The sequence below is a fragment of the Chelonia mydas genome, chromosome 2 (assembly GCF_015237465.2).
Source record: "Chelonia mydas isolate rCheMyd1 chromosome 2, rCheMyd1.pri.v2, whole genome shotgun sequence".
Classification (NCBI taxonomy): Eukaryota; Metazoa; Chordata; order Testudines; family Cheloniidae; genus Chelonia; species Chelonia mydas.
In genome coordinates, this window is record NC_057850.1 from 79,698,389 (window position 1) to 79,712,233 (window position 13,845).

Below are 13,845 nucleotides of genomic sequence, written 5' to 3' on the forward strand. Positions count from 1 at the left end.
CCTAATATAAGAGAAATCTAAGAAAAATAAATCCTACCACCTTAATGAGGTTTCCTGCTTAATCTCAATATCATGCCAAAAATACACATAACAATGAAGCTTATACTCCTGGCATTACATAATGTGTACACTTCGAAAATTTCTCACTATGTAGGAACAAAATTAATATGAGAAAAAAAGCCTATGAATCTGTAATTTTCCACAGCACTATTATTAATTTTTTTGTTGTGTGGGAGGGGTAAAGTAAAGCAAGGAACATTTATCTTTTTCTTTTACTTTCTAAGAATAGATGGAGTTCCTGTTCACCATGTCTACAGAATGATAAACATTCAGGAAATGTGTGCCTGAGGTTGATGATGACTTCATCTAAATTGCCTTGCATACCAAGTTCTGACAAAGGAAAATATTATATATATTTTACAGCTGCCTTCACTTCCTCTTTAAACCAGATTGTTTTTTTTAATCAGCATAACCTTCTTCCTCTAATACGGGATTGTGGCTTTTTGGCCATCAAGTAAGGTGTTCTTAAAATGATTCCCAATTATCATTCACATTTTTCTGATTAAATTCTTCCTCCCAGCTGATTTTCCTCATAATTGTTTTCAACTTAGTGAAATTGGCCCTATTAAAGCACCAACTATTTATATTACTGGTCTGGACTTTATTCTGCTTGCACATTGTAAGTGTGATCAGATCTTAATCACTGGTGCCTAAGCTACCATTAACTTTTAGTTCTGTGATCAGTTCCTCTTTATCTGTTAGGACAAGGTCTAATATAGAATTCCCCCATGCTGGCTGCAACACTTCTTGAGTTAAGACATTGTCATCTACAGTGTTTAGAAATTCCAAGAATATTTTAGTACTGGCGGTATAAGTCACTGAAATTGTGAGATCATGGGGAACTTCAATTTTTCCCCCTACACATTGTAGATAAATGTGTAAGGAGAAGGTCATCCTGTTCTCTACTGTGATTTGGTGGTCTCAGGCAGACATCAGTTAGTACCCTGTCTTGTGCTTTATCTGTTAGGATGTTGATCCATAAGCATTCAAGATAATTTTCTTCCAAGTTATCAGTAACTCAGAAATAGGTAACACCATTTTTGACAGAGTGGCACTCCCCTACCTTCCCCCCCCCCAGCCCTTTCTGCTCATTTGATCCTTCCTAAATTGGTTAGGATAATTGATTTTAAGATTGATATTGTGTGAATCATCCCACCAGGTTTCAGTAATATCAACTAGATTGAATGTTTGCTAATAAATGAACAATTCCAGTTCTTCTTGTTTGTTACCCAGGAGCCCAGCATTAGCGTATAGGCAATTGAAGACTTTCTTCTCCTCATGTCCTTTTGGTTTTTGATTAATTTTGTTCTCCACGTCTCAATTTTGTGCTGAATGTTCATGTCTTCCCTCTTTTTACCCTCCCCTTTTGCTATTACTTTAATCCCCTCCTGACTGCTCTAGCCAGCCTATCCCCGAGGAGATTGGTCTCCCTTTTACTGAGGTGGAGGCCATCCAAACTATACAGCCCCCCCTCCCTGTAGGATGTGGACCTATGGTCCACAAAACCAAAGCCCTCCACTCTACACCACTTACCTAGCCAGCGATTCACTTCCAGAATCTTCTGCCTTCCACCTTCCTTTGCTTGTGGCACAGGAAGGATCTCAGAGAAGATTGCTTGGACATAAACAACAGTGTAGAGAGGCCCAATACCTCTCAGAACTCTCCAGGGTATTGCATGCTCCTCCCCGTTCACCTGAGTAGCTCTCCTGACTGGTATGTGGACGCAAAAGGAGAGCCACGGCTCTTCCCCTATCCCCACTCACTTGCTCATGGAGATAGGGGTAAAGGAGCATCCAGCATGCAAAGGAGCAAAGATGTGGGCAAACTTAAGTAGGCTGTTGAGTGGGGAGGAGAGATTTTACTCCCACCTATTCCCCTGCATGGCTGTGCTAAGGCTAGTGATAATCTAGCCCTTCATGTTTTTAAAATGCTTTGGGGACAAAAGGCCCTAAATATTATTTCTGTAGCATTATTCGCAAAAAGAGGACACCAAGAAAGTTCTCTTTGACATCTCTTTGACGTCCTAACAGTAAAACGTAAAGAGTTGGAGAAAATCCATTTTCCTGACATGCACTCTCCCTCTTTCAGCGCCAGCACTTACAATGTAACTTGCTTCCTGAAGTAGCAGATTGTGAAAAGACTATTTTGTAATGTTGTCAATCTTTTGGTTTCTTTTTAGAACAGTCTTCCTTCAGAAACCATGTGTGTCTCATGTTCTTTAAAAAGAAAAGGAGTACTTGTGGCACCTTAGAGACTAACAAATTTATTTGAGCATGAGCTTTCGTGAGCTACATCCGATGAAGTGAACTGTAGCTCATGAAAGCTTATGCTCAGATAAATTTGTTAGTCTCTAAGGTGCCACAAGTACTCCTTTTCTTTTTGCGGATACAGACTAACACGGCTGCTACTCTGAAACCTGTCATGTTCTTTACTAGCTCGGAGCAGCACAACAGAGCTAGTGGTGGTGATGTGGGGTGCTATCCCAGGTTTCATCCTCCTCTGTTTTCTCGGATCCTCGTATACACGGATGCTCAACTGTATTAGTGCTACCATTTAAAATATTGTTTTACAAGGCTTCCTACTAAATTGCTTTCACTTGGTTATAAAGCCAGTTAAGACAGGCCCTAGCCTAGAACACGATTCTTGAACACTGTTAGGCCTGTTCTACACTGGCCAGGCAAAGAGCACTGAAACTGTGTTAGAAGGAACAACTTTTCAATCCTGTTTTAAAATGGTTCTGCTAATACAGTTTAAGTTCCAGTGTAAATACAGTAGAGCTCTTCTGCCTTCATATTGTGGGACTGGCACCTTCCCCAAAACATAACTTTGCCCAGAATTCCTCTCTGGCCATAGAGCCTGGAAGTCTGAGAAGAGGTAGAGAGGAAGGGCAAACAGCAATACTGCTGTATGCTCATCACAGCAACTCTTGAGCTGCAGCTGTCTCCACCACATGCACAAAATTCTCATTCCTGTTTGAATTTGGTTGGTTTTAACTGAAAATACCTAAAATATTTGCAGGAATAATTAGTTTGGGTTTTAATGCCCTTTGGCAATGGTTACACAAAGTAAGTATTCAGGACACCAGCAGCACCTAGCTACGGGTATGGATGAATTAGAAATCTAGAGATGGATATTAATGAGTGATACACAAAAGTGAAGTTAAGGGAATGCTATCATTATCCTGTCACAAAAGAGTACTTGTGTCTCATCCTCACTCTACCATGCACGAAAATATGATGCAATAATCAAGAATTACACAGTCTGCAAATTGGCAATGAAGTCAATGAATATACTGCTTCAGTTATGGTTCACAACAGCCATTACTTGAAGGAGATGTTAATTAATTGTTTTCCTCCTTCTTTGTTGCTTCAGCTGATAGACAGAGGGCATCTCTTGTCTTCACTTTCCTAACAATGGAAGCAGGGCTGGACCGATATGTCGTAGCACTTTCTGCCTCCTCATTCGACTCCCTGTTGCTTTACAAATGTTGTGCAAGACATAACATGCTGAAATCATATTGGGGATGTAGTCTGTCTCATTATCACTGCAATTCAGAAGTCCCCTGCTTTCAGTCTTTCAAAGGCATATTCGGCTCTCTGAGATAGCAGTTAAATTCCACATTCCAGTGATCGTAAATGCACTGGAATGCACTACAGACGTAAACTACTAATGTTTCAAGATTTGCTTGATGCATCTTTCCAGTTTAATTAGCTAAAGAAAATTTTTTACTCAAAGACAGGATAATTGAACCAATTTCACCATATGGTATCTGCTTCTTTTGTACACAAAACAGTTTGCTATGAATTACTCAAACGCTGAACAGTAATGCTAAAAAACTTAACTGTGAAAACAATGGGCCAAATTCATCCCTGATGTACTTTAGTGATATTAGAAAAGGGATTAATTTGACCCAAAGTGATCTGTAGGCCTCCTTTTTCACATTAAGTTACCCCACTTCACATATCCTAATCTGATGTCTTCACTTACATGGTTTCAGTCTGGAATGACGTGCATTGCACGTTCTGTATCTTTGGAAAATAACAAACCTATTGGCCCAGATCCTCAGCTGGTGTTAACTGACATAGCTCCACTAAAGACACTGACACCAACTGAGGATCTGGCCCATGGTTTAGAAGTTATTTGACTCCATTTTTACAACGGGTGTTTTCAGTCATTGAATACAGTTTTTAAAACCATTTTAATGAAATAGTTAAATTAAAACACTCTTTTGTTTGAATTCAATCATTTCTCTACAGTGCTGGAAACTAGATACTGTAGCATTGTTCTAGTGTAGGAGAACCAGAAAGGGAAAGCTGACTATAAATAAAAGTAATAGTGTCTAGAATATTCGCATTGTCCAAGAGGAGTGAAGCATGAAAAACAAACAGTATAAATGGTAAATTGTACTAGTAAACTGGATTTTTTAAATTCTTTCAGTTTTAATAATCTAAGATATTATAACAAAGATAAGGAAATCTGTGATTTAAAAATATGATTTTAACCTGATACTATACCACAAATCAAATATTTCTCTTTTGGGGGTAGATATTTAAAAATGACAGCCCTATTGTCTGTATTCAGTACTATATATGCTGTTATGACCCAAAGAGACGAGGTAGTATGCATAAATATACATACCCGATTTGGGTACAGTCTCGATACGGCAGCACTGAAAATATGCTACAGAAGGATCTTCTGCCACTGATAAGGACTATTCTAAAAAAACAAACAAAAATCAAAGACTAAAATTTAAAAAAAAAAAAAAAAACCACAGCAATACACAAAGCAAAGAACAACAAGCGTTAGCATTCAGGCATTTAGCAATTAAAAGCTTCTATCAATGACAATTTCCTCCTTCCTCTCTTTTTAGAGCTTGGTGTTGTGTTCCATAGAAAAATACTGTACAACTGAATGATTTACAGGAAACCTGAATTACACTGCCTCACATCACCTACCCATCATATAGACAGCTAAAAGAGCTGAATCTCCCAAGTTCCATACTGAGGTTCTATTTAATAATTTCACTTGTACGGTAAAGGAAGTTTGATGATAGGCTGTATTTGTAATAAAATATGAAATGCATAGACTTGGTATTGGTTGAATCAATCTACCCTTGACATGTCAAGTTATAAATCATAGTTCAGGCAATTTCAAATACAATTAAAAACAGTGCTCTTTGAGAGAGATCAGTAGAGAACTATAAAAACCTCATAACATTTTAAAAAATGTATTCTGATTATAATATCAGTAATTCTTCTTGTTTAAAAGAATAGTAAAGCACTCCTTTGCATTTTAACATGATCCTTTATTACCAGTTCAAGACTGGAAAACAATTAATTTTAAATGGATTTAGGTCCACTGATCAGAAGCAGGACACGAAAAAATTTCAGACAACTATTCATAGATTATAAAGCCAGACAGGACCTTTGTGATCATCTAGTCTGACTTCTTGTATAACACAGGCCATATAGGACTTCCCTGAATTAATTTCTGATTGAATTCAAGCATATCTTGTAGAAAAACATACACTCTTGATTTAAAAGTTTCCATGATTGAGAATTCACCACAACCCTTGTTAAGTTGCTTCAGTGGTTAATTACGCACACTGAAAAAATTTTACATTTTACTTCAAGTCTGAATTTGTCTAGCTTCAACATTCAGTCACTGGATCTTGTTATGCCACTATCTGCTAGATTGAAGAGTCCTCTATAATCAAATTTCTGTTCACCATGTAGGTATAATCTATGATCAAGTCACCGCGTAATCTCCTCTTTGATAAATTAAATAGATTGAGTTCCTTGAGTCTATCAGTATAAGGCAGGTTTTCCAATCTTTTAACAATTTTTGCAGCTTTTCTCTGAACCCTCTCCATTTTATGAACATCCTTCTTGAATTGTGGACACCAGAACTGCACAAACTTCTAGTGTCAAATACAGAGGGAATATAAACTCCCTATTCCTGCCTCAGATTCCACTCTTTATGCATTCAAACATTGCATTAACCCTTTTGGCCACAGTATCACATTGGGAGCTCATTTTCAACTAATTATCCAGCATAACCTCCAAGTCTTTTTTCAGAGTCACTGCTTCCCAGGATAGAGCTCCCCATCCTGGAGGTATGGCCTGCTCTCTCTGTTCCTAGATGCATGACTTTACATTTGGCCATATTGAAATGTACAGTTTGCTTGCACCCAGTTTACCAAGAGATACAGAGCAATCTGTCTTCATTATTTCTGACTCCCCCGATTTTTGTGTCATCTGCACACTTTGTCAGTGATGATTTTATGTTTTCTTCCATGTTATTGATAAAATGTTAAATAGCATAGTAGGACCAAGAATAGATCCCTGCTGGACCAGCTAGAAACACAACCATTCAATGACTATTTTGTTTACAATTACATTTTGAGACCTATCAGTTAGCCAGTTATTGTTCCTTTTAATATGTGCTATGTTGATTTTGTATCATTCTAGAGTCGCAGTTGAAACATTATGTGGTACCAAGTCAAATGCCTCACAGAAGTCCAAGTATGCTACATGAACACTGTTACCTTTAGCAAATTTGTAATCTCATCAAAGAGAGAGATCTGGCATTTTTTAATGTCTCCACTTTCCTCACTAATACTGGATTATTTAGTGCTTCTGGACACTGAGGGCTTCCCTACATGGCACTTGGCAAAGCATGCTAGAAGGGTGTGATTTGTAAAATGCTCTAACTGCCTTGTGTGGACCCCACTGGTGTGCTCTAAAAGGTACCTAGTTTGCATTTACATAGTCCCAAATAGGACTGTGGTTGGCAAGCAGACTGTGCTTCATCCTGTCACATTTTGAGTTTGTCATGGTGGTCTGTGCACTTATGACCTCCAGGCTTGATTAGTGCAATGTACTATACCAAGGAATAAAATGCTGACCTTAAAAATTCCCTGTTGGTTCAGAATGCTGCCAACACCTACTTGGCACCCTGGCTTCCACCTGTGTATATCACTGGTGCTTTGTACTCCAAACCCCAATCCCCTCTCTGATGTATCTGCCATTGACTTCAGTGGGGCTAGGATTTCACCCTGCATTTTTACTCTTTGCATTACATTGGTCAAAGCTGGGTGATAAGCTCAGTGCAAGGACCATTTTTAGTTCAGTGTCAGTAAAGTACCATGTACATCTACAGGGCTACAACGTAAGATATTTTAATTAAAATTACAGCTAAGGCCTCAGCAATTGTGCTATTCTAAAGCATCACCACCTCAGTAGCCAAATGGCATACACGATTCCCCAATATTTGGAAGCACACTTATGTTGCCCAGAGAGTTGCATCATGCTGTTCTCGGCACCCACCTGGAGGGATCCTGAATAACAGAGCACAGGCGCTGACTTTTCAAACTGCCAGGGGGTGCTCGACCCCTAGCTTTGCCCCACGCCCTGCCCCCACTTCACTCCATCCCCCAAGGCCCCACCATGCCTCTGTCTGCCCCCACCCCGCCCCGTCTCTTCCCGCCCAGTTCCGCCCTCTCCCCCAAGCGTGCTGTATCCGTGCTCCTCGCCCCTCCCTCTCAGCCTCCCTGCACGCGGCAAAACAGCTGTTCTGGGGTGGTGGGAGGCATGGGGAGGGAGGGGGGAGGTGCTGATCCACAGGGTGGGAGGTGCTGGGGGGGAGAGCTGATAGGGGGGCTGCCCTTGGGTGCTCAGAACCCACCATTTTTTCCCCCGTGGATGCTCCAGCCCTGAAGCATCCACAGAGTCAGCGCCTATGGCTGAGAGGTTAGTCTTTCTTCTCCTGGAACATTCCATTATAGCAGGAATATTTTCTTCTTTTGTAAAAAATGTATTTGAAGAAGTGAAGAGAATATTTATGCTGCAATACTAAGCAAATGCAAAAATGTTTTCTAATAATAACCAACTACATACTAGTGGGAGGACTTCTTACAGCATAAGAGTATTATCTCATTCTTGGTCTAGGTGCCAAAATACTTCTTAGCTTACCTGCCATCAAGACAGCACTTTACCCTATATGATGCCTTAATGGTATTAAAGTCAGCTATAAAGCAAGATGGATGCTTTTTCACATTTGAGAAAGACAGTCAACAAACACAAAAGCTGGCATGAGATTCATTTTCTGCTCACCACTGCTTATTGCCAAACGATTTTATTACTCAGAGCAGTTCCCTCACTCACTGAAAGCCTTGTTTGCTGATGTATGCAGCTTGGCACAGTATTTCAGGCTGACATCAGAAAACATCTTTGAATTCTGAAAACCACAATACCCCCCAGACACACTCTCCCTCCCTGCCCCCAGCTGCTTCTGGAAATTCAGCTTTTTCCACCAACGCCCCACTCCTCCCTGAAAAAAAACATGATATTAAAAGAAAACCAAACTGATGCCTTCACATGTAGAGATGGCTATTATACAATGGGATTTCACCAAGAAAAACGTAATATATATATTCGGTATTCCTGGGGGATTTCTGCACCAAAAAATTTAAAATTTTGCACATATTTTAAAATTCTGCATATTTTATTTGTCAGAATAATGCAATATAATCACTTCTGGTTTCAATTATTTTTGAAATTTATTTAAACTACAGTACAATGGATGAAGAATGGGAGTGGGGAGCTTTGGAGGAAATCCCCAAACCATCCTGCCTAATATAATGTAGCTAGGTTTGACCATTTATTTTGAGTTATTAGTCAACAAATATATGCAACCCTATGGTCAGTGTGGCTAGGGAATCAAACTCACATTTTATATTGGCTACTGACCAATATAACACGGCTGTTACTCTGAAACCTGTCACATTTTGATAGGAATTTTTTTCAGTCCAAAAATTTAGACCAGTTCTAATCACTAAAGCACCATATTTAAAAGGCCATACAGTCCTTTACACCACTCTGGCTACATAAAGGAGCCTTAAAACTTTTCCACCTGTTTTATATTCCTGGGGGAATTCACAAAGACAATGGGAACAATTCACTAAGTGGGCAGGCTGCTACTTTCCACTCTGCCTGAGGGGACAGAGTCTGCCCCACGCCTATCTCCTCAGAAACACCCCGATGCCCTGCCCCTCCACACCAAGTGTGCTGCAATAGTGAGCGAGAGGGACAGTGTCTCTCTCTCTCTCTCTCTCTCTCTCTCTCTCACACACACACGACTGCCCAGCACCACCCCGGTGTTGATTTATGTCTCTATCGGCTGCTTTAGGCGCCAGAACCAACCAGCTTGCACTGCCAGGGAGGGGCGTGTGACCACTCTTGTGGCTTCCTTTTGCTTTCCCGTCAGATGTCATTTTTTTGTGGGGAAGTAAAGAAATCTGTGGGGGACATGAATTTTGAGCATGTGCAGTGATGCAGAATTTCCCCAGGAGTAATTAGGGATCGAAAAGGAAGAAAACAGGTAACAGCACAGTAATTCCAGGGCAACTTGAGGAAAAAACTACTTTTCCCACTCAATTTTGAGCTCCAGGTGTCACCTCTCCTTCCATAAACAGAGTAGGAGCCTGATCCCACGAAGCTCTCCTGGAGACAATAGAAGGGGTGTGTTCTGTCTCCATGGTAATGGCCTCTTTTATCTGAGACCTCAAGGAAGCTCCTTTACCAGAACTTCATGGGGTTGGTGCACTGCAGGGTTTTGGGACTGGATGGGAAGCAGGAATGAACAGCTAATCCCCACCAATGTCATCCTCTGCTGACCCTGGACACTTCATAAATCTGACGGTGAGCTGCCTGAAGCAGTATGAACTCTTGCTGAATCTGTTCCATGGCTGCCACTGCACAGCTGCCAAGGGGTTTTTGCCAGGGAGGCCACAGCAGCAGTGTGGAGGGCTAGTACTTCCACGGGAATGAGGCTTACTTCCCTGCCAGTTCCAGATCCTCACAGTGTTGGGACACCCCTGCCTCTTACCCAGGGCATGTAACCCCTTGGTCACTTCACAAGGTGACCATCCTGATATAAGCAGCAGGTATAAAGACAGCCAAAACTGCTAAGGAGACCATTTTCAAAAGCAACAAAATCCTGTTTTTTCTGGATCTGTCTGATGACCCAAGCAAGAAGGGGAGATGACTTTTATTTCTCCCCATAAATGTGCATTTGGAGAGGAAGGTGTAGAGGCAACTATCCTATTCCCAGAAAAACTGAGTTACTCCTGAGGAGAAATATTTTGAGAGATGTGAAATTTGCACCAATGTTTCTGGACAAAAAGGGAAGCAACTCAGCTGATTTAAAGAAGAGGAAGAATTAAAATTTGTTTCTCTCTTTCTCAAGCACTTGCCAAGGGAAATTACCGTGTTGACAAAATTCCGAGACCTTCTAGGAAGCTGAACCGTGTGATATACGCTTAGACTTAGTCCAGTATTCCAGCTCCTGTTCATTAAGTTTAACTGTTGTGGCTTTGCTGCCCTACAAAAAGAACGGACGGACACGCTAGCCATGCTGTCTGGGGAGGTTTTCATAGAACCATAGAATGCAGGGCTGGAAGGGACCTCGAAAGGTCATCAAATCCAGCCCCAGGTGCTGAGACTGGACCATCCCTGACAGGTGTTTGTCTATACTGTTCTTAAAAGCCTTCAGCAACGGGGATTCTACAATCTCTCTTATAAGCCTACTCCAGAGTTTAACTACTTTCATAGTTAGAAAGTTTTACCTAATATCTAACCTAAAGCTCCCTTGCTGCGGATTAAGCCCATTACTTCTTGTCCTACCTTCAGTGGATATGGAGAGCAATTGATGCTCATCCTCTTTGTAGCAGTCTTTATCAGATCCCTCCCAGTCTTCTTTATTTAAGATTAACTATGCCCAGTTTTTTAACTTTTCCTTAAAGGTCAGATTTTTCAGAACCTTTTATTATTTGTGTTGCCACTGCCCTCCCCCGATTTCTGCGAGTGCCTATCTGCCCAGGACTTGCTCTGCTTGGCCTGCTGGGAACGGGGGGGAGGCCGGCCTGTTTTTGACTTGCTTGGCCCCTCTCCCTGCAAGCTGGGCCCAGGCAGGGAGTGGAGGAGGTGGGACAGAACAGCTTCTCTCCTGCTGGGTGAGGGAGAGTGGCTGCTCTTGCTCACTGACACTGCCCCCTGGGTCCTAGTCCCTGTCGTCTTCTCCTTCTATGTGTGCTGGGTGCCCTGCATGGCCACAATCCTGTTTTCTGTACAATGGTGAGTGCATGAGGTGGGGCAGGGCAAGGGGGGCAGGGTAGGATGATGGGAACATGCAGTGGGGAAGGAAGGGTGATGGGATAGGGGAATGGGACAGGAGGAGGGGGATGTGGGAGTGAGGGGTGGGGGATAAGGGAAGGAGAGAGTGGGGAGAGGAAGGCGCAGTGCGGAAAGGGTAGCATCCAGACCCCCACCCCACCAGATTCTCCCTGGATCCGCCACTGAGCCACCCGCACCTAGATTGCCCCACACAGAACCGTCTCACCCCACATCTGGATCCGCTGAGCTAAGCGCCTCCACACTTGGATCCTGCTGGGCTGAACCTGCCTGCACACACCTGGTGCACCTGGCGTAGAGGGGCAAGCCCCATGATGTTTCTGGGGCAGGCTCAGCTCTTAGGCTGTGTCAGGGTCCGGTGCAGCCTCATGGCTGAGTCTTGTGTCCCGAAAGGGGGGCTGCAGGGTGATCTCCCACCTCTGTGCAGCCAGTGGCCTGTACTCCCTACTGCCATGCTGGAACCTCCACATTTATTTACTGACAAATAAAATTTGAAAAATTTTGCAGAATTTTAAAATATTGTGCACAGATTTTTTTATTTTCTTGGTGCAGAATTCCCTCAGGAATTTTTGCAATTTTAATTTCCACACTGACGTAATGCTTCTAGAAAATGCTTTTCTGGCATGTTCCACTCTCCCATTATTTGTTAGTTTCATTGACAAAGCAGCCAAGAGAAATATTAATGGACTAGATAGCTGATATCACTACTTTGGTGGACTTTTCTGCTAGATATGACTAATATGAAAATGAAACCTCTGGGTCACAAGTTTATAAATGCACTAATAATAGAAGCCTGCTGTGAAAAGGACAATACAACCCAACCGCTTATACACGAATGGGATCAAACAACGAAGAGATGGTTTTATTCTTTAATTCTTATGTTTTCACACAAAAATGGTACTAATTGTGCTATAGTTTAGAGCAGTTGCAAAGACTGTTTTGACAATGCACAATTGTTTGAGACTAGAGCTGGGTGGGAAATTATTTTCCCATTTTGGGAAAATTTTCAAAATTTGATAAAAATAAATAAATTCCCATCCCAAAACAGGACAAAAAGTTAAAATCTGAAAAAAATATGATTCCAGTAAATGAAAATTGCAATTTGACCTTTTTTATTTAAAACAGAATTTTTACTAATAGTTAGCTTAAAAGCTGAAACAAAGTCATTTTGAACTAAAAAACAGAATTTGATTAGAAAGTGTCAAATCAAGATGTTTCAACAAAACTTTTTCTCAAATAATGTTTTGAACTGAGGAATTTGTTGAGACAACCCTGGTCCTGTGAACAATTTCAGTTTCAACAAATTGCCATTTTCTGTCAAAAAAAAGGTCACAAAATTTCCAGCCAGGTTTGATTGAGACTATAAACATCTACTCTTCCACGTCCTTTAATGAGAAATACATTATGAATCTGTAGAAACTGGTTTGACTAACATACAAGAGTTAGTCATTGGGTAGTTCTTTAAGGAATTGTGGGGAAGGTGCTCTATACCAGGGATCTCAAACTCAAATCACTACAAGGGCCACATGAGGACTAGTATGTTGGCCTGAGGGCCGCATGACTGACACCGCCCCCCCGCTACCCCCACCCCACCCCAGCCCTTCCATGAGGCGCCGCCCCTGCCACGCCTCCTCCCCCTCCCTCCTGGAGAGCGTAAGTGCCGTGGGAAGCGCCTGGTGGTAGGCAGAGGAGCGGGGACGCGGCACGCTGCGGGGAATAACTCGGGGGGGGGGGAAATTAGTGGGTGCTTTGCACCCACTGGCAGCCAAGCTCCCCTCCCCCGCCGCCCCATCTCCTCCCCCACCCCCGAGCGCGCCACATCCCCGCTCCTCCACCTATCTCCCAGTGCTTCCCACCTGGCCGCCACCAAACAGCTGTTTGGCGGCATTAGCAAACTCTGGGATGGGGGGAGGAGCGGGAACATCACGCACTCAGGGAAGGAGGCAGGGCTGGGGCGGGGATTTGGGGAAAGAGTTGGAATAGGGGCAGGGAGGGGGCGGAGTGGGGGCAGGGACTATGGGGAAGGGGTTGGAATGGGGGGGGGAAGGGGTGGGAAGAGGCGGGGCAGGGGCCGAGCACCCAGGGAAAAGAGGGGAAGTTGGCGCCTATGGTCAGAGGAAGGATGGTCCAGTGGTTAGAATAATAGCCTATGACTTGGGAGACTGGGGTTCAAGTCCCGGACTCACCACAGATTTCTTTTGGGACCCTGGAAGTCAGGTGCGAGTTTTGCGATGCTCAATTTTTAGCTGTACTGCCACCCAGTGGAATCGTCAGCCTTGAGTTAAGTGCCTAAGCTCCCTGTACAAAGCATGGGGATAGTTAGACGCTTAAGAAAAGGAATCACAAAAGCCAGCAAGCAATGGGAAGCTACCTAAGCTAGCCACTTGTTGCTGGTGTCTTTCGTGACCACTGATGATGGTATTATGTCTTGTGAGTATGATTGTGGCTAATATGGCTGCTGAGTGAGTGGCAGTCCTTTTTGCATTGAGCTCATATGAAACTCAGTATTAGGAAAGGGATTAAAGTCTGTGCCACCGAATCTGCCGTGTCTGTGCCACTCAGCTGTGTCACTCAGCTTCTGTACCGCAAGATC

General features: G+C 42.6%; 2 protein-coding genes across 8 annotated transcripts in view; one reads left to right on the forward strand and one right to left on the reverse strand.

The window, feature by feature from the left end:
- Nucleotides 1–13,845, forward strand: part of TMEM241 (transmembrane protein 241) — a 199,768-nt gene that overhangs the window by 132,672 nt on the left and 53,251 nt on the right. The gene's annotated exons all lie outside the window — the stretch shown is intronic.
- CABLES1 (Cdk5 and Abl enzyme substrate 1) overlaps nt 1–13,845 on the reverse strand; it is a 111,421-nt gene that overhangs the window by 26,229 nt on the left and 71,347 nt on the right. For 3 of the 4 annotated variants that reach the window (XM_037892747.2, XM_037892749.2, XM_043539743.1), the window contains exon 4: nt 4,699–4,776. The exons of the other annotated variant lie outside the window; for it this stretch is intronic. In XM_037892747.2, coding sequence (XP_037748675.1) covers nt 4,699–4,776 — 78 coding nt within the window. The remainder of the gene's footprint in view (nt 1–4,698; nt 4,777–13,845) is intronic. 4 annotated transcript variants of the gene reach the window in all.